This window comes from Phalaenopsis equestris, unplaced genomic scaffold (genome assembly GCF_001263595.1).
Source record: "Phalaenopsis equestris unplaced genomic scaffold, ASM126359v1 Scaffold000563, whole genome shotgun sequence".
Lineage (NCBI taxonomy): Eukaryota > Viridiplantae > Streptophyta > Magnoliopsida > Asparagales > Orchidaceae > Phalaenopsis > Phalaenopsis equestris.
The window spans coordinates 61,922-85,436 of NW_018165003.1; the positions used below are offsets into that span (position 1 = coordinate 61,922).

The 23,515-nt window shown below is 36.6% G+C and overlaps 1 protein-coding gene across 1 annotated transcript in view; it reads right to left on the minus strand.

Annotated features, from left to right (window-relative positions):
• Positions 1-478: 478 nt before the first annotated feature.
• The window catches only part of LOC110029338 (photosystem II stability/assembly factor HCF136, chloroplastic), a 54,559-nt gene continuing 31,522 nt past the window's right edge, over positions 479-23,515 (minus strand). Inside the window, exons 6-8 of the mRNA XM_020731581.1 lie at positions 20,935-21,009; positions 17,904-18,019; positions 479-770 (exon numbers count right to left, since the gene is read on the minus strand). Of these exons, the coding sequence (XP_020587240.1) occupies positions 704-770; positions 17,904-18,019; positions 20,935-21,009 (258 nt within the window). The 3' untranslated portion in view covers positions 479-703. The remainder of the gene's footprint in view (positions 771-17,903; positions 18,020-20,934; positions 21,010-23,515) is intronic.

Genomic DNA, 23,515 nt, shown 5'->3' on the forward strand with positions numbered 1-23,515 from the left:
TAAACATTTACCAAACTCGTTTCTTTCGTAATTACAGATTTTCATGCGAAATTAACTTTCAGAAATGTTTAAAATTTTTCTTTTATGTGACATGCAAAGGCTTGGGCTCCTTCTAATCCAATTATTTCACACTACTTGACTACTACAAGCTTACCGACCAAAGGGCAAACTACTTTGAGCCTAACTTTATTCAGTGAGGAAAATACATCTGTCAAATAAAAAGCATGAATTCTTGGATGCAACAAAACATTAATCAACTCCCTAAAAATACAAAATTTTTCCATATGCAAAACGAAAATCATCGTCACACATAAAAATTGAATCAAAGCTTTTAATCAGCGGATGCTATCAAATTTCCAGTTTGCAATAGGATCAGATTATAAAAAGGAATTACAAATTCAAAGTCTTACGACAGCAAGAATAGGAAGATTGTAATGGTGGAATGATGCTATCAAATTTCCAGTTTGCAATAGGATCAGAAACAAAAAGGAATTACAAATTCAAAGTCTTGCGACAGCAAGAATAGGAAGATTGTAATGGTAGAGAGATGCAAGGAAAATATGTATTGTATGAATGTTCAGACATCCAAGAAAAAAAAAAACTACAAATGGAGCATAATTTACAAGTCGAAAGGTACTTGTAGAGCGGCGCTTTTAGTACAAAAGAATGCTAACTTCTCCCCCATAAGTCATTTTTTAATGGTTCACCCAAGATATCGAAGTAGGACGCCATCATTACCCAAGACAAAGCCTTTGTTATCATCTATAAATCTGCAGTATAAACTCATTCTTAATATATCAAACCATAAAAATCTGCAAGATTAATAATGACTGATTAAAAGAGCTGTTAAAATACACATACGAGCTGATACATTAATTAATGGAATGGATTTTTAAAAGGTTGCTTCCGAAGCAAAAAACATGGATGTAAGTAAAACATGTGAAACTTCTTGGTTTTCAAAAAGAATGGAAATCATTCTTTTAAGCGTTGGCCAAACCAAGTTTAAAGAAACAGTAAGCTAGCTTCTTACGTTTAAGTTATCAATTTGCCATTTATAGTTCACATTTGAAATCCGCTATCAGAGTGAATTAAGATTATTCATCACAACATTAGATACCCAACCATTGTGTAGAGCAAACTAAATTTCACTGAAAATCATATGCCTCGTGTATTTAGATTTGGCTTATACATAGGAAAAAAAAGGCAAAATATGGTCAAGCTAATGGTAGTGTGTCTAGCAATAAAATAAAATAAAATGGTTTTGATATCTTATTAAGAGATATTAATATGGAAATTCCACTTAATATTGCTATGTGGTTCAAAGAGATAAACACATTAATTGCAATTATTGTGTTAGTTTCATTATTTGTCAATATCTTTAATAATTTTGTATACATTTAATTGACTTAGCTTTGATTTACTGCAGCATTATTATAATGTACCTAAATCAAATTCTACATCGTATAATAAATCATATTGATTAAATGAAGGAAACGAAAAAGCATTATTTAGGGTGTGTTTGGGATGGTTTATTCATAGCTTCTGCAATTTGAAAGCGCGGCTATGGCGTTTGGTTTTCGCGTTTGGAGAGCGTCCCGCCAAACACACTTTTGCATTACAATTGTACGCGGCCCGCGCCCACGTCCCGCGGGCCAACATTTCGATCCTTTTTTTACTTACCAACCCCCTATCGCCACCTTTCCCCTCTCGTGCCCTAGGTAACTTTCGATCCTCTTCCCTGACCTTGTTGCACCTCTCACACGTCTATTGTTTTTCTCTTCATGTTCTCCTCTGCGATCTGTCATCGATGTGCTCTGTAAGTATTTACCCTTGCTTTTCTTGTGATTCGCAACAATGGAGCGTTGCGTATGGATGGTTGTGAAGCAATGCGTATGAATGGCTCTTCTGGTTTAGGATGAAACGTTTTCTATGCGAATTAAGATGTGAAGCATTGAATGACATTCTTTTTTGTTTTGAGAAGGTTTTCGTTTTCCTTATTGGAATCCCGATTTTTTCTATGGAATTTCTGTGGTAATTTTGCTTCATCATTTTATGCTTTTAATATCTGTGAGAAATTTGGCTTGTTGAAGCCATGGAAAACCATATGGAAAGCTGTAGGCATTACTTTTGTGGCATTTTTTCTATGGCATTTTTGTAGAATTCATTTAATTGAGATATGAATTGGATGGAGGATTATTCAACAGGTTGAGCCCATTTGTTAGTTGAGATATGAACAATTGTCCGAGCTTATATTGGGATGAACTAATCTCCTATGTTTATGGTGGCTTGGGTGTGCTCTCCTGGCTTTGGGTGTGGGTTTGGCGGCTGTGAGTGGTATTTATAGTCGATTTGGTGTGCTCTTCTGGCTTTGGGTGTGTGGGTTGGTGGTGGATGTGAGGTGTGCAAATGACAGCAGTGGTTGTGAGTGGTGTTGATCGCGGCTTGTGTGTTCTCTCCTGCCTTTGGATGTATGGGTTGGTGGTGGATGTGAGGTGTGCACATGACAGCGGTGGTTGTGAGTGGTGTTGATCATGGCTTGTGTGTGCTCTCCTGGCTTTGGGTGTGTGGGTTGGTGGTGGATGTGAGGTGTGCTTGTGACAGTGGTAGCTGTGAGTGGTGTTGATCGTCGCTTGTGTGCCCTCTTGACTTTGGGTGTGTGGGTTGGTGGTGGATGTGAGGTGTGCTTGTGACAGTGATAGCTGTGAGTGGTGTTGATCGTAGCTTGTGTGTGCCCTCTTGACTTTAGGTGTGTGGGTTGGTGGAGGATGTGAGGTGTGCTTGTGACAGTGGAGGATGTGAGGTGTGCTTGTGACAGTGGTGGCTGTGAGTGGTGTTTATGGTGGCTTGGGCGTGCTCTCCTGACTTTAGGTGTGTTGGTTGGTGGTGGATGTGAGGTGTGCTTGTGACAGTGGTGGTCGTGAGAGGTGTTTATGGAGACTTGAGTGGTGGATGTGAGGTCTGCTTGTGTGTGGTGCATGTGAGTGTTATTTATGGTGGATTGGGTGTGCTCTGCAGACCTTGGGTTGTGTGAGTTATGTTTATGGTGACTTGTGTTTTATGCTTCAAATGTGTTTCTTTATTATGTTATGTTATTGTTTCTATTGGTGCATAATTTTATTATCAATACCAGTGTACTTATTGATACATATCTTTTACTGATCTCATTATGGCTAAGAACAACTAAGCGACTACGTCAGCAATGTGGGATAAGGATGTCACAAACATTTTCTGCAATCTCTGTATTAAGGAGATTGAACTTGGAACTAAAACAATCACTTATTTTTACAAAGAAGAGTGGCAGAATATTTCCAAAAAGTTTAAAGAAATGACATGGTGAGAGTACGATAGGTTAAAATTCAAGAACAAGTGGGATCAGCTAAAGAATGACTGAAAGTTATGGAACAAACAGAAACTGAGACCCATGGGATTGGGATGGGATCCTATCAAGCATACTGTGGATGCTTCAGAGGAATGACAGACTGAGAAGTTAGAGGTAATAATTGTACCCCTGCGAACTCTTCAGTTAATTATCATTTTTATTTTTATTTCGTCTAATTTGCTCCCGTTTCCCACTCCCTCCCCCCTCCACGTTGCAGGCAGTACCAACTGCAAAATAATTTAAGGTGTGCAGAATTGATCTAAACTTGGAAGAAAAATTAGACGTAATGTTCAAGAGAGTTGTCGTGACAAGTCAAGATGCGTTCAACCCAAGTGATCAAGGATTTGCAAGCATCACAGTTGACTTGCAACCCAATCAAATTAAGGGTTCTAGTGAAGGACCTACCATAAACCCGAGAGAGCTCGAGTCCACGTGTCAATCAAAGAGGCGTGGGATGGAAAAAGCACAAAAGATAAAGATGTTTTCGCGAAGAGCTCGATAGATAGACTGATTCAAGTTTTTGTAGCACTGCAACCTGGTGCTACAGCTGACACCACTATCGATGATTTTTTGATAGTTTTAGATGGAATTCCATAAATTGTGGTTGATCACACCTTCTATTTAAAATGTGTTAAAGTGTTCAAGGACCCGACTCGCAGGCAGATATTCATGAGGTTGCAGCTCGAGCTACGTCTCGAATATTTACGTTTCTCGATTGGCAAATGAGCTTTTGCTATTTTGTGGCTCTTGGATTTGCGGATTGTAGTAGATATATTTGTTTTTTAAGTATTTTTAAGACAATGATATGTGGAAAATTTTGTCATTAAAGTAGTACATGTTGTGAAAAATGTTTGCTTTTCTTTATATTTTCACGATTTTTTTCTTTTGTTTTAAGAAGCAGTTTATTCATAGCATGTTACCCTAACAAATCATTTATTCATGATGAATCGGCAACGAGAACGTCGCAAAAAAATGGCTGCGGAAATTGTTATATTGTTGTTAGAATACTATCGCTCCATCATTATTCAAACACCGCGCATGACGTGGTCCTTTATTGGGGATAAATGGGGGTGGGAGGGGGGGCTAGATGCTCGTTGGAGATCCAATAAGATTCATCAGCATATTTTGCATGAGTGTACCCATTTTTGGATCTCCTTCACGAGCTACGTAGCAACCACGACCTCCGAGGTTCTTCCAAAACGACTACAAGGGAGGTGTTGGCAATTACGCCGTACATTCTATCTCAAAACGAATCAACCTGAGAAACCATGGAGCAATTCCATAATTCCTCAGAGACAATAAGCCCATACTTCTACAAAGGTCTAAAAGCATTTGTTAGTCTAACGTCCCACGTAATTAAGTCAGTAAATCCGTCATTTGGTACAACTCCAGAAAAAAAATGCTAATGACCCACGTTACATGCTATTTTTCAAGGTAAGTTTTATTAGTGCATTATGTTTACTTCAGAATGTAATTATTGTGTTGGGATTGACATTTCTAATAACTTCAAACAGAATTGCATTTGGGCAATTGACGGTACACACATGGATGCCCGACTACCCAACCATGAAAAGGTGGCATACATTGGTTGATGTGGTTCAGCTACCTAAAACGTGAAAGTCATATGTGACTTCAACATGTGCATCACATTTGTAATGACTAGATGGGAATGGAGGGCACATGACAGTCATCTTTTTGCCTATGCAACAAGAAATAACAGACAACGCTTCCCTCATCAGTCTAAAAGTTAGTTTACTTTTCTTAAACTATTAGTTTTTGTTATCAATAGTCAATAATACTGTATTTCATGACAGATAAATATTATTTGGTGGATGTCGGATATCCCTTATAGATGGGGTATTTAAAGTCATTTCCAGATACCAAATACCACATCCGTGATTTCAAAATCAAGTGGTGTTGCCCATGATAGAAAATAATTGTTCAGCAAATGTCACTCTTCCTTACGCAGGGTGATTAAAAGAACTTTTGGGGTTTGGAAGAAAAAATGGGTCATCCTACGCGATATGTCGACGTACCCATTTCCTAAACAAATACATATTATGGTGGCCACAATGACGCTCCACAATTTTATTAGGAGGCATCCCTCTTGGTTTGATACAGACTTCAATATGGCTGACGCTGATGACATGCATATCCCGCCTGAAGCATTCAAATTTCAGGTTGGACAATTTATTTTAGAGGATGTTATGAAGTCACGTGAATTTGACACCCATGATGGCGAAGGTGCAGCGTAGATGGCTGTTTTGAGGAAACATATCACAGATGTTATATGCGGTTGTTGATTGACCTCATTTTCTTTATTTTACATACTTTATGTACACTTCTTACATCGTTAGTTCCATTGTAACCTTCAATTTTATGATATTAACATGTTTTAGTGGCTTTTATGTTTTTTTTTGTGAGTTTGTGAGGTCAATGATGAAACATATGACCTTATGAGTTTTTCAAGATTGTCAGTTTGTCGTTATTTTAGTAGTGAATGTGAAATCCTAATAAAGGCAATGAGGATCCTCTCCTTTTTTGGTGTTTCTGCTTATGAGGATCCGCAAACATGGACTTTTTTGGTGATATACATGTGTCACAGACCGTGGGTTATCCCGTTGGCGTTGCATGTGAAATCCTAATGACGGCAACCGAGGTCATTTCTTCTCGACTATGCATCGATATATAAGAATCTACTGGATGGCCTTTTTTTGTGATAAACACATATGACACTGGACGCTGGTCTCACATGGGTTAAAGGCAACCGAGAACTCATTTTTTAACAAGGTCTACTGTTTACTTGTTGTGACAAACTCGTTGGTTGGTTTAGGTACTTCTCTAAGGCCTCTTACTTGTTTTTTTTATTTGTTTGCATTGTATTCAACATATTTATATTCGATAAATTTTTGGATTTAAAAATTTTGCAATTTTTTTTTCATTTTATTTTGTTCGTGGGCTTGTTAGATACATGATGATATTGCCTGTTTTTTTTACTCATTTTCGTTTCGTATTTTCAAATTCAATATGTTTTTTTTATTTCATCTAATTTTTTGAATAAAGTGCTCTCTTGAATAATTGTAGAAATATGAGCTACAGGTTATCGGGGAACTCAAGGCGAGTGTTATGCCGCTGCGGGCAGCCTTCTTTGCTACTCACGTTGTGTAAGCCACATAGCTATAGACGACAGTTCTATTGGTGCCCGTGGTGGGTAGACAGATCGGACGACTGTAAGTTCTTCAAGTGAGCAGACAGTCCGTCCGATTCTACAGTATCCCAACTGAACAACGTTGCTTGGGGTTCGACGGTATCCCAACCAGAGAACGTCACTTGTAGTTTGACGGTTTCCCAACCGGACAATGTGGCTCGGGATTCGATGGTGTCCCAATTGGACAACGTTGCTCATGACATGCTTCTTTTGCAGTTTAAAATGAATATTATCATTCTTTTATTAATTGTAATTTCATTATGTTTTTTTCTTTTTATTAGGTATCTTTATACTCATTATTAAGTGAGGTATATATCATAATTTTGTCTAGTTATGAAGTGGTTTTTTTTTTCACAGCTGTCAAATGTGTAGTTATTACAGTTCTGGTGCAAACAATAACACTTGGCAGTGCCAAAACGGACATTTATCCAGAAAATACTGCAATTCAGTTATTTTTCAAACACACAAATCAAATAACTAAACAACTTATGCAGATCAGGGGCAAAATTATCATTTATCCAGAAATAGTTGTTTTCCAAACGCACAAACCACAGTCAATCAACTTATAAGGATAAGTTGTTGATCAATAGATTAACAAAATAAGTTGTTTATTTGGATAAACTAGATAAGTTGCAGCTGCCTCAAACAGACCCTTAAACTCATATGATATCAGTGATGTAGATTTTTACCTCCTCACACTCCATTCATCATCTCGAGGGTTGTTCTATGCGTCTTGATCCCTCTGACTGATTCATAGCCATCCTCATTGTGAATCCAAGTGTCGCTTGCTTGTCAGTCTTGCACTGTGCCATATATTTCTCTTGCCACAATATCTAACATTTGATTATTATCACATCCACCCACCCCAAAAAAACACAAATGACAAGAATCTCCGAATCCCACCTACAAGAAATGGATCCATTAAAATAAACTCATTTGGTGCCCTTATTGAATCTCTCGCCACTATTCTTATCACTTTTCCTAGATGCTCCACCACATCCCAATACTACTAGACAATACCTACAAAAAAACACTCCTGAGAGCACATCTAAGTGATCAAGGATCAACCTAATAATCTTATTAAAAGGTCTCAAATGAATATCAAGTTTATGCAACTCGTACAAATTTCTAATCTACAAATTTCTAATCTACAGTGATTCAACCTCTTAATCAATACGAAAATGTTAATTATTACTTGTTGTTTTGTTTATATTTATATAGGTGAAGGCCCTTAGGGCAATTTGGTTTAATTAAGAAGCTTAACACTTTGATTTTAAATATGGGCTTGTAATGTTTTAAAAAGTTTTAAATTAGTTATAGATTATTTTTTAAATTTCACTAAAAATTTTTTTGATTAAGTCTAGTTCACTACGAAGCCCTTAAAAGCTTAATGGGTAGATTTCTAATTTTAGAAAAAGATTTAAATGTTTATACTTTTAATCCTTATCATGAATTATAAGTCATTTCAAAACCATTAATTGAGGCTTAAAATCAGTGAATTATAATCTTCCAAAAATCAAACCCCCACATTAACATCAAACCCACCACATTAACATCTTTTTTTATTTAAATATTTTTCCAAGTTTCATCAATGTTAAGAAAATTACAAATTTATCTTTTACAAGACCAAAGTGAAAGTGATGTTGGTTACTACCATTTATCCCTTTCATATTTCAATCATCAAAACATAGATTATTTGTTGCCCATTTAGCCCTTTGATTTAGCCCTTTGGTTAAGCTGGTTAAGCCAAAATATTAATTAAACCTTAAATTCCAAAATTACCTTTTTGCCCCTAACGCCTTTATACCCTATAATTAATTAAATTAAACTCAAATGAATTGAAAATTTTAAGTTACCCCATTCATGGGTTAATTAAAATATCCGAAGAGAAAATGTGATTTTTCTGAATTTATTTAATTTTATAATTATTTCTAATACAAAAATAGGGATTTTTCAATCATTTAATAACTCAAACAAAACAAAACCTCTGTCCTTAAAAAAACTACTAGAGGTTTACCTAGGTCAGAGGACCACTTGGACCAATTTTCATGATTTTTAGAGGTTTAATTTAATTATTAGAATTATTTGTTTGTTTTGAGCATTAACTAAATATAAAATATGTTTAAATAGAAAATTAAGTTTTATATTTTTATTAATTCTCTCTGAGTCTAGGGAACCCAAAGAAACAAATTTCATATTTTTTTTTTATTTATATTTTAATTATTGGAATTATTTTAGTGAGAAATTAGAGAAAATTCATTTTAAGCTTTTAGAAATTAATATCTTGACTTAGAAAATTAGGAAAATTACTTTTATTGGCTCTAAGTGGTCAGCAAGTCAAATGTGACATTTTAGTGTATTTTTACAATTTAGCAATTTTTATGATTTTAATTATTTAAATGCTTAAAAATAGCTAAAAAATGAAGTATTTATTTTGATTCCAATTTTATTTTTCTTAGGTTCCTCTAGTCATAAGAAGCTCCCAAAATCAATTTGGTGATTTTTAAAGTATTATTTTAATTATTATAATTATTTTAATGCCAAAAATGTGATTTTAATTGATTAATTCATTTGAAGGGTCAAATTAACTCCAATTGAATTGAAATTTTAATGGGTAACTCCTTTGACATTAAATCACAGTGGAGAATGATTTTTACGTCATTTACATTTAAAATTACTCCAAATTAATTTTATTTCATTTTTAGGGTTGGTGACAATTAGGATTATTTTTAATAAATCAAACTAATTTTATATTTTTCCTAGCGTCGTCTGACCACAATGAACCTACCAAAATAAATTTTGTATTTTTCTGATGATTATTTTAATTTTTATAATTTTTTAACCAAAACAAAGACCATTAACTTGAAAATTAAATATCTCTAGTTAGAGATGCCCCCTGACCTTGGCAAAATCAGGGGATATGCCTAACAACAGAGACATCAAAAGCCCCATGGTCCCATGCCATGGTGAAATGTCTATGCAAATGGAAAATTTAAATAAGAAAAACACTATTTGATTAATTAAAAATAATATATACATAAAAAAATATGAAACCATTTCCACATTGTTCTCCTCTGTTCACTGAGGAAGAGGGTATTCATATTTTATTTTTGTGATTTTTCTACACAAACATATGCATTTTTGAAGTACTAGTGTTTAAATAAATAGGAATGGTGTTTAAATAAATAGAAAAAAGCCCCTAATTTTGTACTTATCCTACTCATCCTCGTACGCGTCGAACAGACACGTGTCGCAGTCAGCCTCCCCATTCACGAACCAAAGCGTTGTCCAATCGCATCAAGACCCTCCATTCGATACGAGTCAGCCTCCCCATTCACGAACCAAAGCGTTGTCCGATCGCATCAAGACGCTCCATTCGATACACGCTCCTTAGCCCGAGAACCATCCATTTTCAAAGCTTAAGATCTCTCTCTATACTTAACCAAATTAAGTGTGGTTTGCTTTTATAGATGCGTCTAGACTAGGAGAACATATACATACGGTTAATCATGTTTAAATTGATTCTATAAGCATGGGGAATTAAAATAGGCTTGGTTTAAGGGGAGAGTTCAATACCTTTTTCCAAGAGGCGTGGCCTCGATTGGGTGCTTCCAAAAGCTTGAGCTGAGTCCAGAGAGCTCCTAGATGAAGCCTTAGGTCGTGGTAAATTGCCTAGGTATGGTTTCAACTAAGGCTGATTTTGGGTGTTGATCAAAGTCTATGCTAGGGTGGTCTGATGATGAGGCTTTTATGGGGGATCTTTTTTCTCTCACTCAGGGGATGGTGTGGGTGCAATTAATTTAACTTTGGTGGGAGGTCTTAAGAAAGCTCTGGAAGCAATTTGGCAGAGTCTCCCCAAGGAATTTCAAGCTCCCTTGGTTTGGCCATGGAGGGTGGGTTTAAATAGAGGGGGAAGGAGAGGCCATCAGGGGCAATTGGTAGGTGTTTTGGGTTACTTATGTGGATGTCAACAATGTGCAAATATCCAATTGGGATGAGACAAATTGGATGAGTTTAATTTTGAGATTTGGCCAAGGTGGAGCTTCTGGTCATGGCTTTTCCGGCAGCCTAGGTGGTCGGCCGGCCAGGCTCAGGTTACCATTTGACTAAGGGAAGTCAGAGTTTTGGTTTGGTGAAGTCAATTGGGGTTGGCCATGTGTAAAGGTATAGGATTGAAATAGTATGGGGAAAGAGATAATGTTGAGCCAATTTTTGGGGTTGGACTCAATCACCAAGGCTGGTTTGGGTGCTGAGGGAAATCAGATGATTCAGCTTAATCATCATGCATGAGGTTTGGGTGTTTCATGAAGCGGGTTAAAAGGGCTCTTAAGGATATTTGAAAGTGGCTTGGTCTCTTGCCATTAATAGCTTAATGATGTGGCATGGCTCTCATGGCTTACATTGGGAGTGGCTTCATGGCTTGCATGTGGCTTGGCTATTTTTCATGAGAAGGGATTTTTGAATTTATGAGGCATTTTGGTGGAGTTTGTCATGAGGCATTTTTTTAGAATAATTTGATCATGAATTTAGGTTAGAAAATGATTTTGATTAAATGGATGATGGGGGGAAAATTTGTCATGTGGGCTATTGGATTTGGGCCTTTTTGAATGACTTAAAGATTTGGGCTTTTAAGATTGAAATTTAATTTGGGCTAAAATTTGGGTTAATTGAATGTTGAGTTTGGTGTAGGGAGATGTCATGAAGGATTTGGAGCAATTTCAAGTGATTTTGAATTGAATTGGGAGGCTAATTCAGTGGATTTAGGCATATGGTCAAAATTGGGCCTTTTTTATTTGGGTGAAATTGGGCTTGCAATTGGATCAAATTGAGCTTGTATTTTGTTGAGATTGGAATTGGGGATACTGAATTTTAGTTCGGAACTGAAATTGGCAAGATTGGGGTCAATTGGGTCAAGATTGAGGCTAATTTGGGGAAATTTGGTCTTTAAAGACAAATTGGGGCTTTTGGTCAAATTGGGTTAATATGATGGTCAAAAATTGAAATTGGGAATTTTTGGGTCATATGGGGCATTTTGGTAATTTTAGGCAATTTTGGAGGTATTTTGGGAATTTTGTGATTTTGGTGAATTTTGGTTAATTTAGGTAGTGGTGAGTGGTTTGAGACGATCTTTGGACAAATTTGGGTATTTTGGATAATTTTGGGAGTTTTGGCAAAAATTAGGGATGTTTGGGTAATTTTGGGAGTTTTGGCAAAAATTAGGGATATATGGGTATTTTGGTAATTTGGTGATTTTGAGCTAGAACGGGAAAGTAAGTCATGAAGCCATGCTAAACCAATAGGAGCCATGTGAGGATTATTTTGGATGCTCAATATGTTGATTCTAACCCTCTTAGCCAAAGACTAGGGGTATAGGTTCATTTATATGAACTTTCCAAAAGGAATCACGGGATCAAATCAAGGGGTCTTAGGGTTTGGGGCATGCAAGAAAGTTTAGTGTGTGTAAGTCATCTCAACCATCACCAGACTACTCAGGATTAGTCCTAAGGTCTGACCATCCAATGGGAAACTCCCCTTGAGTTCCCCCATACTGACCCCAACTACTAATTGTTAGAGGTTATAACCAATATGTGGAACTTCAAGTTGAGCAAAGAAGAATTTGGTTCCTTTTCTAGTCTTCTAGGAATAGTCAATAGGAAAATCCTATGGCTAGACCCTAGGGTACTAAAGAGGAAAAAACTAGACCTCAACCAATAATGAGGTCAACAACTACTGGATGGAACAAATGGAACACAAATATCCACAAAATCAAGCTTCTCCTTGATGAAGTTACGGTCAATTTCTACATGTTTGGAGCAGTCATGCTAACCAGATTATGAGCAATGTTAATTGTGGTTTTATTATCACCTAAAAGTTGTACATGAGCAGAGATCGGTATTTGTAATTCGCGGAGCATGATGTATAACCAGAGCGCTTCAAGATTCCCAAAGACATGGAACGAACTGTGCTGCTCCTGACAATCACCGACTATTTCTAAATTTTCCAGGAGACAAAGTTTACCCACACGAATGAGCACCCTGAGGTAGATCTTCAATCATGGACGGACCCGGTCAATCAACGTCAGTACTGCAATAGAACGAGAAGAGTGATGCGAGAATAACATACCTGAGCCCGGTGTACATTTTAAGTAGTGAAGGATCTGGTGGATAGTTGTGAGATGGTGCTCATTGGGGTTGTACATGAATTGGCTTACAAAACCTACCACGTGGCAACTATCGGGGTGCGTATGGACGAGATAAATAAGTTTTCCCACAAGGCACTAGTAGTATGTCTTATTCACAGGAACATTAGGAACATCAGCTAATTTTTCATTGGAGTCCATTGAAACAACCATTAATTCACAAACTAGAGGGTTGGTCTCTGTCAATAGGTCCATCACATATTTGTGCTACGAAAGATAGATGCCCCAAGAGGACCGGACAACTGTCATGCCTAAGTATCGGAGAGACCATAAGTCCATTTCAAAGGATTTAGCAAGGATACCTTTAAGAGATTCCAAGGCTGGCATCGCATTACCTATGAGCACATTATCTTTGACATAGATTATCAGGATGATAATTTGGCCATTAGAGGAATGTCAAAAGAAAAAAGTATAATCTGATTTGACCTGAGAGAACCCCTGGCTCACTATCATTTGCGTGAACTGGCCAAACCAGGCCCAAGGAAATTGCTTCAATCCGTAGAGATTGTCGTTGTTGACACACTTGTCTCTGGGAAAAAGTTGAGTCAAAGCCTGGAAGTAGAGACATGTACGTCTCATCTGAAGATCGTAGTTAAGAAAGGCATTCTTGACATCTACTTGAGGAAAGGACCAATCCAAATTCATAGCAAGGGATAACAGGACCAAAATGATGTTTAGCTTCGCAATTGGAGCAAACGTCTCCTCATAGTGAACTACATGGGTTTGTGAGTAGCCTTTGGAGACCAATCGTGTTTTATTGCATTCAAATGTTCCATCGGAGTTAAATTTAGTGTTGAAGATCGACCGAAAACCAACTACTTTCTTTTCCCAAGGATGATCAACAACATCTCACGTATGATTTTGCCAAAGAGCATTCATCTCATCCATTACTCCAGCCTTCTAGGAAAGTTAACAATGCTTCCTCAATAGTAGAAGAAAAACAATGATCTGTCAAAGAAGTGGCAAATGCTCTGTAGGTTAGCGCAAGATATGGAATGAGACATATTTTATCATAGAATAAAGAGAACAAGTCTAATTGTGTACCTCAATGTTAGAAATCACCTCCTCATTTGGAGCAAGAGTAATCTCCGTAAGTGTAGTGTCGGGAATGTCGGCCGAGGCGGATTCTAAGTCCTATAAAGAGACAACGGGGTCAAGAGTAGGGGTATCGGGAAGGGTCTCAACCGAGGCTTTGATGCATCAAATATAGACACGGTGAATAGGTGGAGTGGATGTTGGTCTGGCAGATGGTGGATTTAGTGGGACAGAAGGTTCCTCAGAAACCGTGCCTGGAGGAGTAGGTGGCATATCCAACCGAGTCGGAAAAGTAGTGTCCAAAAAATCTAGCCCCCCCTTACTTGAGGCAGTGTTGGGGAAGTAGGGAAAACTTTTAAAGAATGAGATAACGACACTCATATAGAGTTTATTTGTGATAGGATCGAAGTACTAATATCCTTTTTGAGTGGCAGAATATCCGTGGAAGATACACTTGATTGACCAAGAATCAAATTTACTACAAGTGGGGGCATTATTTTGAACTAATGTCGTGCACATAAATATTTTGGGGTCTAAAGTGAAAAAAAACAGATTGATAGGAAAACAAGATCTCAAGGCTGCTAACACGGTCCGAAATTTGTGAATTTTTTTTGGGACTCTATTGATGAGATATGTGACGGTAAGTACAACATCATTTCAAAATCATTTCGAGACATTTAAATGAGACATATGTAACGGGCAAATTGTGTCGGTTTTTCGCTCGGCTATCACATTTTTTTTCATGAGTATCCATACAAAAATTGTGATGGAGAATGCCCTTAACAAAAAAAAAATCCCCTTAAATAGAATTAAAAAATCATGGTTATTGTCAATCCAAAGAGCTTGAATTGATGTTTTAAATTGGCTCAAAAAGATAGAAGATGATAGCAACTTCAAATTTGTCTTTTAAGATATAGACCCACGTCATTCGAGTGTGATCATCAATCAAGATAAGGAATCATCATTTATTAGTATAGTCATGCATTCGAGTCTGAGAGTCTGGTGGATGTGAAACTTGATGATGTTTACCTAACTAACAAATCTCATATTTGAAACTAAATTAATTTTTATTACTAAGCATCAAAGGATATAACTTTTTTAAATATTGAAAATCGGGGTGATCCAAACGACAGTGTAAAAGGGTAATAGGACATTCAGTGAACTGGGAAAGACTACAACTACTGAATGGAGTGACCTAATCAACCCTGATTTTGCCTTATGAAAAATAGAGTCCGACTGCCCGCTTATTCAATCATCCTCTCAGAACGACGATCATGAAAAACATAAACATCAGGAGAAAAATGAGCAACACAATTAAGGTCATAGGTCAACTTAATGATTGACAAGCAGATACACTTTAATGAAGGCACGTGAAGCGCAAATTCTAAAGCCAGGTCTGCTGTTAGAACAACAGAACTTTTACTTGCAATGGAACTACAAGAGTCATCCACAATTTTAACGATATCTCTCTCAAAGTATGGCAAATACGTCAAGAAAAACTAAGAACATCTGGTCATATGATCTGTGACACCTCAATTAATAATCCACAAACTAGAAGAAAAAACTAAGAGGGGCATTGAAATGTTACATTAACAAACATGGTAGGTCGACGAGTCGGAAAAGAATTGACTAAATCCAAGTAGTTTGAACAAGTACACCATCTAACTCTTAATCAAGCCAGGTGATTCTGAGTGGGAGTCGACGATTTGGTTGAATAATTATGCGTCAGTTTCTCGTGGATCTTCCAACACTTGTCATGAATGACAGTAATCACAAGTAGAATGATTTGCCCGTGACGATGTGGAGGGTCGAGCACTATTAGAAACCAAGGCAGATTATTCGATTTAAGGAGTTGCAGTGTCGGGCATGACAAGTCCCCGACTTTCTTTGCGGCGCACCTCGATGAATGTAACATAGGTTGAAGCGGATCCTATGGAAGAATAAGACCCTAGACTTCGTCGAGATTCTTGTTTAGACCTGCCAGGACTTGGAAAACACGATCCTTTTCCACAACTTTCTGGAAGAGGGAAAGATCAGTCAAAGAGTCTCATGTGTAGTCGTTGTAGAGACCGCATTCCATCCATAAGGTCACCAAGTCATTATAGTAATGGGGCACAGTCTTTGATCCCTATTTTGCCTCACGGATCTTCCTAGACCTTGTATCATATATTTATACCCATTTCCTGTTCAATAAGATTATTCCGCTCAATTCTCAAATCTAACAGGGTATCAAAGCCATGGTTCTAACCTTAGTCGTCGTCGGGACTCTTCCCTAGTTGTTGACCACCTACAGGTCTTTCCCTGCAAGGATTTCGATGTTGGCCACCTACAGTTAGCCTCCAGCCGACTCTCCCTCCATTAGATCTCCCTCCAGCTAGCCGGATCTACCTCCAGCCACCAATCTACCTCCAACCGACTGGATTTCTCTCCAGGCAACATGATCTTTTTCAAGAACCTTCCAGCGGCCAAGCCTTCCTCTAGTCGGCCCGATATCACTCCAAGTTTGCCGGAACACCTCCCTAAAGCCATATCTATCCCCCGCAGGACCCACCGCAACTGATTCTTCATTCTATAGTCGAAACTTTCCTATGTCTCATCAACCCAACATCACCTTTGGTTCAATCGGAATCACGTCGGACTCTTCAACAATTAAGCTTCCTTCTGACTGTGTACTTGAGTCGACCGGAGGATCAATGCCAACATCCCAACATAAATCCCAAATTATCGTCCACAGTGCACTTGCAAACAGAAGAAATAGATACGAACGGACAAAATTAGTCTCCATAGAATTAATCAGCCAAAACATGCCCATGGAATACTCCACTTCTCATGCTCCATGCGTTGGGTCAGTTTTTTTAGGTTCACTAATCATCTCTGTGAGATAGTTGAATTTCCAGCGTCCTTTGACGAACAATGACATGGTGTGGAATCGTTGGAGAAAATTAGAGTTGTTAAGTTATGGGTAGTGATCAAAAAGTTCATGTGGTTTTTCAGGCCTTCATTCTGCGGAGGGATTGTGGTTTGCGTTGATGCTTTGGTGGACTCAAGTACATAGTCGGAAGGAAGCTTAATGGTTGAAGAGTTCGCCATGATTTCGATTGAGCCAAAGATGGTGTTGGTTTGACTAGACAAAGGAAAGTTTCAGTTGTAGAAGAAAGAATCAGCTACGGTGGGTCCTGCAGGGGATAGATATGGCCTAAGGGAAGTGTTCCAACAACCCTGGAGGGATAATAGGCCGGCTAGAGGAAGGTCTGGCGGCTGGAAGGTTCTTCTCAAGAAAGATTAGGTCGCCTAGAGAGAAATCCGACCGGCTGGAGGCAGATCTGGCGACTCGAGGTAGATCCGGCAGGCTGGAGGGAGATCTGATGGAAGGAGAACCGCTGCAGGTGACAAGCAGCGGAATCCTTGCAGGGAAAGGCCTGTAGGTGGCCAACAGCCAGGGAAGAGTCTCGGAAATGACTAGGGATAGAACCATGGCTCTGATACCATGTTAGATTTGATAATAGAGGGAATATTCTTATTGAGCAGCAAAAGGGGTATAAATACATGATACAATAGTCGAGGAAAGGAAAGATATAATACCCAAACATTTCCTAATAACACCCAAAAGAAAAAAAAAAGAATGACAAAAATTAAAAAATCGATATAAAAAGAAATAACAGGAAATGCAACATAAGAAATAGAAAAATCTTTTAATATCTTTTAATAAATCTTCTAATATCATCTAATAATATACATGCATATACATGCACATACATATGCATACATGTACATACACATACATATTATTAGAATATTAGAATATTAATAAGGAAATCTGCAAGTTAATATTCTAATATTCTAATAATAATATTAAAATTTATTAAAATATTAAAAAAAACTATCAGAGGAACCAAAAAGAAATGCATATGAAAAAAGGATTTACTTTCGTAAATAGCAAAAAGAGCAGAATCAACAGCATTATGGCATCTTAGCTGTTTTAAGATTATTTCATAAAAAGTTTGATAGGTTAGCCGTATAAGCTTAAAACAACCAAATCCGTAGCATGGACTGTATTATGGCCAGAGTGAGAAGGGAATTACTTCACAGAATACAAGTTTGCCGCAATGTTATCTGCTGCTTTGTCACGTGCCCAAGTCTTCCCACCGTTGGTTGTTCTCAATAAGATGCCGCTTCCACCTGCAGCCCATGCCTCTTCCTGAAATCAGGTAAACCATAAACTTAAATCAACAAAATATTGGAAAATAATTTTTCAATAGTTCAAATGAATGCAAAAAATTTTTGAGTAGCCACATGTGATTATTATCTCATGAAGCAAAGCATGAAATGATGAGAGAACATAAAAAATCTCATTAAGTGGCAATCTGCTTTTTTCTTTTTCTTTTTTTTTTTCCTTTTTTTTTTAGTTTTTTGTGGGGATCGCGGAAGGGGGGAGTTGAATCAAGATTGACGTAGCCATTTTGGTTCCTTCAAAAAATTGAGTGTTCTCAGTCAATTATTTAAAAAAAGAAATAGATAGCAACATCAAGAATGCCTTTTTCTAACAGTTTACCGAATAGTCTAAATTTGTCATTCTAAGCAGAGATTCTTAAACTATTCTAGTTCAAATTAGGGAATGAATATTTCCCGGATAATGAATGACCCCTAATATTGACGTGAGCATCATTAATGTTTCAGAAAAAGGTTCAGAAGTGTAGTCACCCCAAATAGTGAACTAAACTGCAGATATGCCATGTCTTCCGACTTATGAACATTTTCTGTGGCATTGGACTTACATGGAAATATTTCGCTAAATAAACAAAGAGAAATAATACAATGCAAAGATTCTTAACCTACTCTAGTTCAGACTAGGGAACGAGTATTTACCGGATCATGAATCACCCATAATATTGGCTTGAGTCATTAACGTTTCAGACGAGGTTCAAAAGAGTAGTCACCCCAAATAGTCATTTAAAATGCAGTTATGCCATGTCTTCAGTCTTATAAACATTTTTGTGGCTTTGGGCTTGCATGGAAATATTTCGCTAACAAAACCAAGAGAGTAACACAATGCAAATAGTAGTGCAATTAAGTAAGTGAGCAAACAACAACAACAACAATAAAGCCTTAATCCCATAACGTGAGATCGGCTACATGAATCCTTTTTCTCCATTGCGTCCTATTTAGTGTCATAATTTCATTTAGTTCTAATAAATTAAGATCATTTTCATACAACAACCCAAGACTTCTTCCTAGGTCTACATCTGTCTTTCTTAACATAAGTCGAATCTAAAACATCTACTCTCCTAATAAGATCATCAGATGGTCGACGTTTAATGTGACAAAACCATCTAAGATGACTCTCTATTTTTTTCTATCATAGGAGCTCCACCAACCCTATCACGTATATATTCATTTCTCATTTTATCTCTAATTGTAAAGTCACTCATCCACCTAATCATTCTCATCTCGGCAACATTTAACTTAGTATTATGCTTCTCTTTTAAAGGCCAACATTCAGCGTCATAGAGCATCGCAGGTCTCACCACCATCTTATAAAATTTTCCTTTTAGTCTAAGCGGAAATTTTCTATTATACAAAAAACCCAAAGCATTCCTCCACTTCAACCAACCAACTTGAATTCTACTATTAACATTCACATATATATCACAATCGATTTGAGTAACAGACCTAGACCTATTTGAGTAACAGACCTGAGATATCTAAATCGTTCACACCTTTTAAAAATTTGATCACCCAAAGTTACACTTCTTTCACTAAAGCTACTACTACTAAAATTACAATCCATGTAATCAGTTTTAATTCTACTCAAATGAAGGCCTTTAGACTCCAATGTAGACCACCATAATTCAAGTTTTTCGTGGTCTTTTTTCTCTCGTCTTATCCACGAGAAGGATATCATCAGCAAAAAACATACACCAAGGTACATCCTTCTGTAAATGTCCATTAAGATCATCCATAAAGCAAAAAGATATGGGCTTAAAGCCGACCCTGATGTAATCCAACAGGAATAGGAAATATTGGTCAATCTTCCTTCAGTTCAAACACAAGTAACAGCTCTAGTATACATATCTTTAATGACTTGTATATAAGTCATATCAATGTCTTTTTTCTCAATAACTCTCCAAAGGATATTTCTTGGAACCAATTGTAAACTTTTTTTAAATCAATAAAAATCAAATGTAGATTCTCCATATTATCTCTAAACTTCTCCATCAAACCTTTCAATAAATGTATAGCTTCCATAGTAGACCTGCCCGGCATAAATCCAAATTGATTATGAGAAATCTTTGTAATACGTCTTAACCTATGTTCAATTATCCTCTCCCATAATTAAAAAAATAGATCAACTTCTCTATTATTTGCAAACTATTGTGTATCCCTTTATTCTTAAAAATGGGAACCAAAACACTCTTCCTCCACTCCTCGGGCATCAATTAAGCAAGTGAGCAAACTACAGAAATTTCTTGTAATTTCTAATAAGGTTTTCTCAAGAAATTCATTAAAGAAGTCAAAAATCAAATATCCTTTTATGCCGTGTACTGGGTACAAAGAATGAACAGCACAGGTCAGACGAAACAATCTCAATGTATTGCAACTCCTGTTCCATATTTCTTTCTAGGGTTTCTTATCTCTAATCCTCCTCTCACCTTCCCCTTCACCTCATCAACTACAATGTTGGAAAAAATAAATAATAAATAATTGCAATCTGATTAAGTTACAGGATGAATTGCTTTCCACAAGCTTCCCAAAACAGAACGAATAATATACTAGAGAACTTCTTTTACCAAAATGAATATTTAAGTTAAATCAAAAAAAGGTTAAAAAAACTGTCAGCTAAAAAAATCAGACATCTTTAAAAAATGAAATATAAAATACAAGAAGCAACAAATCCTGATGTAGAATATTGCAAGACCTTAAAATTATTTTAATGACATCCATTAATTTGTACTAAAGAAGCTAGTTAACTCTTAAGCCTAAATTTTGTATTAGATAGGAACTACAAAGAGTTATGATTGATGTTAAAAATACTATATAGTACTAGTTTCTTCTCAATACATTTAAAGGCAAGAAAAATTATAGTCTACTCGTATCAGAGTCTGAAATTTTTACCTTTGATCTATAACCAACATCAAGAATACCAAAACCCCGACTCTGTACAGGAACTTCTTCGAATTCCTCGTTGATCTGAGATGAGGAAAAACAACTTTAGAGCAAGTAGTTTTCAGACTTGTAAAGCCTCACAAGCCCAAATGCATGGGAACAGAACAGGTAAAATAAGAGTATCATTTTTTAGATAATCTCTTCACAAAATAACTAATTAATTTATCATGAAAAAAATAAAATGAAACTCAAATAATTTAGTTTTAAGTAACAAAAAATCTTATCTTTAAATTAGAAAATTTGAGAGGCTTTAGAAACCCAAGTTTTTTTTTCAATAAATTTACAATCTTTTAATATCTTTAGAGAGATGGTTATAAGTTGAAAAGGCATATTTTTTACAGTATAAAATGGCCTAGGATCAATTCTCACCATAATCACGTTTTTAACATAGTTTTCAATCAAGCCAATATGGCAAACTGGTAGTTTCATGTTTTAAAACACTGAAACCATAACTACATATTTGACATATGATATTTAAGATGTGTTTATCACAAATTCTTTTCCATGTGTCATTAGAGATCGAGCTTTTGGTGTAGTTAATATATCATGCAAGTTTAGATTAGATATTAAGTCAATTTAAGGACCAAGATGCCACATTTTCAGATTGCAATTGTAGCATTATAACCCGGGGTAATAAGTTTTGAAATTAAAATTATCGAAAATCAAAGTTAAGTCATTGGATGGGTTTAATATTGGCCAAGTGCTAATAGAGTTGAATCATTGGATCTGAGTTGAAGTTTCAAACTTGGCACAAATTCTTTAGATTTGGCAAAAAACTCATCGAACACCTCAAGGCAATTTGATGACTGAATTACAAGGACAGTTGTTTTCTCCTGCCACATACATGTGGTTTGCAAAAATATAAACCTTGATCTCACTATTAAGATAATTGTTATGGAAAGTAATAAATCTACTGTTTCTATATTAGATAATCGAATTAGAGGATATTAATTAGAGAATCTTTTCTATATTAGATATTTTCCTAATTTATAAAGATGAGAGTGTATATAAATATGTATATGTTTTCATTCAAGAAATAAGAGAGACGGTTTCCCTTCAAACGATCAATGAGACACGCACGGCTCATCACCCTCCTCTGTTAGGCTTCGTTCCCAGCATGCGAGTGCGGCCTTAATAGTCAATTTTGTTATTTTGTGTCGCGGCTTAGTCTGTGTCAATCATTTTTATCTTCTTCAACCACTTCAGTTGTGTCGCTCGACCCTATCTGCATCGTGCGGTGTCGGCGATAAAAAGTAGGGTTGGGGGAGTTACCCGTAAGAAGCTGTCGGTCACCAGAATTGAAATCTCGTCGCCAGCTTCGGAAGGATGCTTTAATTTACATATAGATTTAAGTTTAAAATCAAGTATGAAAAATCAAACTGACCACATATTTTTCATAGTTTAAATGAAATAGCGTTTTACCTCAAACCATATATCTATCCCGAGGGATAAACACAATTCTTGAGGATGAGGCCCGATCAAATAAATTAAGAAATACATGACGACCGTTTGGTCTGCGAAACTGTTTTATTTGCCGACAAATCCCTCTATTTAACATGAAAAATTAAATATGGTTTATTTTAAGTTGGGTTTGAAAAAGCTTCCTATAAGGGGCAAACCTCTATAGTTAATTACATCTTAAATGACCGAAATCACTTAAGAATACTCTCGATAAAAAATCTGAAAAAATTATCTTCGCGGACTTCAAAAGGATGAGACTTTTCAACGAAATCGGACAAAGAGGTGTGAAAGGGGAATGACTCAAGTTTGAAAAATTTATTACAGAATCCAAAGAAAGAAGAACTAGGAAATGTCACAGATCCAGAGGAGATCCTCGGTGACTTCCCAGTCTACCCTATGGTCTAACTTCAGTTTTGAGGAGAAATTATTCAAATGTTTCATTCTGCCAATTTTATTTAATTAGGGCTTACATTCGTGTGAGACGATCACACAAATTGCCTTGAAGATCCTAGAATATGTGAGGATTTAGGTTGTAACGAACGACAACCTTAGAATCCTAAAACGAGTTATGGCTTAGATCGTATAACAAAGCTAACGAACGACAACCTTAGAATCTTAAAACGAGTTATGACTTAGATCGTATAACAGAGCTATATAAATGTCTAACGAAAAGGTTGAAGATTTATGTTGCGCAAGGCGAACAACCTCAAAATCCTATGGATTGTTATTTTAATTTCTAGGAAATGAATGGTTTAGCTGGGGATGACATGTTCTGTTGTTAAAGATGGTCGTGTTGCCCACCGCGCTAGTTCCAAGCTCCTTGTCGGTTTAAGTGTTCTAGGGTGTCAGATTATTGTCGGCACTGAAAAGTTGGGGGGTTAAGTTGCTCGTAAGAAGTTGTCGGTCGCCTGAATCGAAATACCGTCGCCCGTTTCGGAAGGACGTTTAATTTACATATATATGTATAATTTTAGAAAAATATGAAATCAAACTGACCTCATATTTTTCACAGTTTAAATGAAAGAGCGCTCTACCTCAAATCTTGTATCTATCCCGAGGGATAAACACA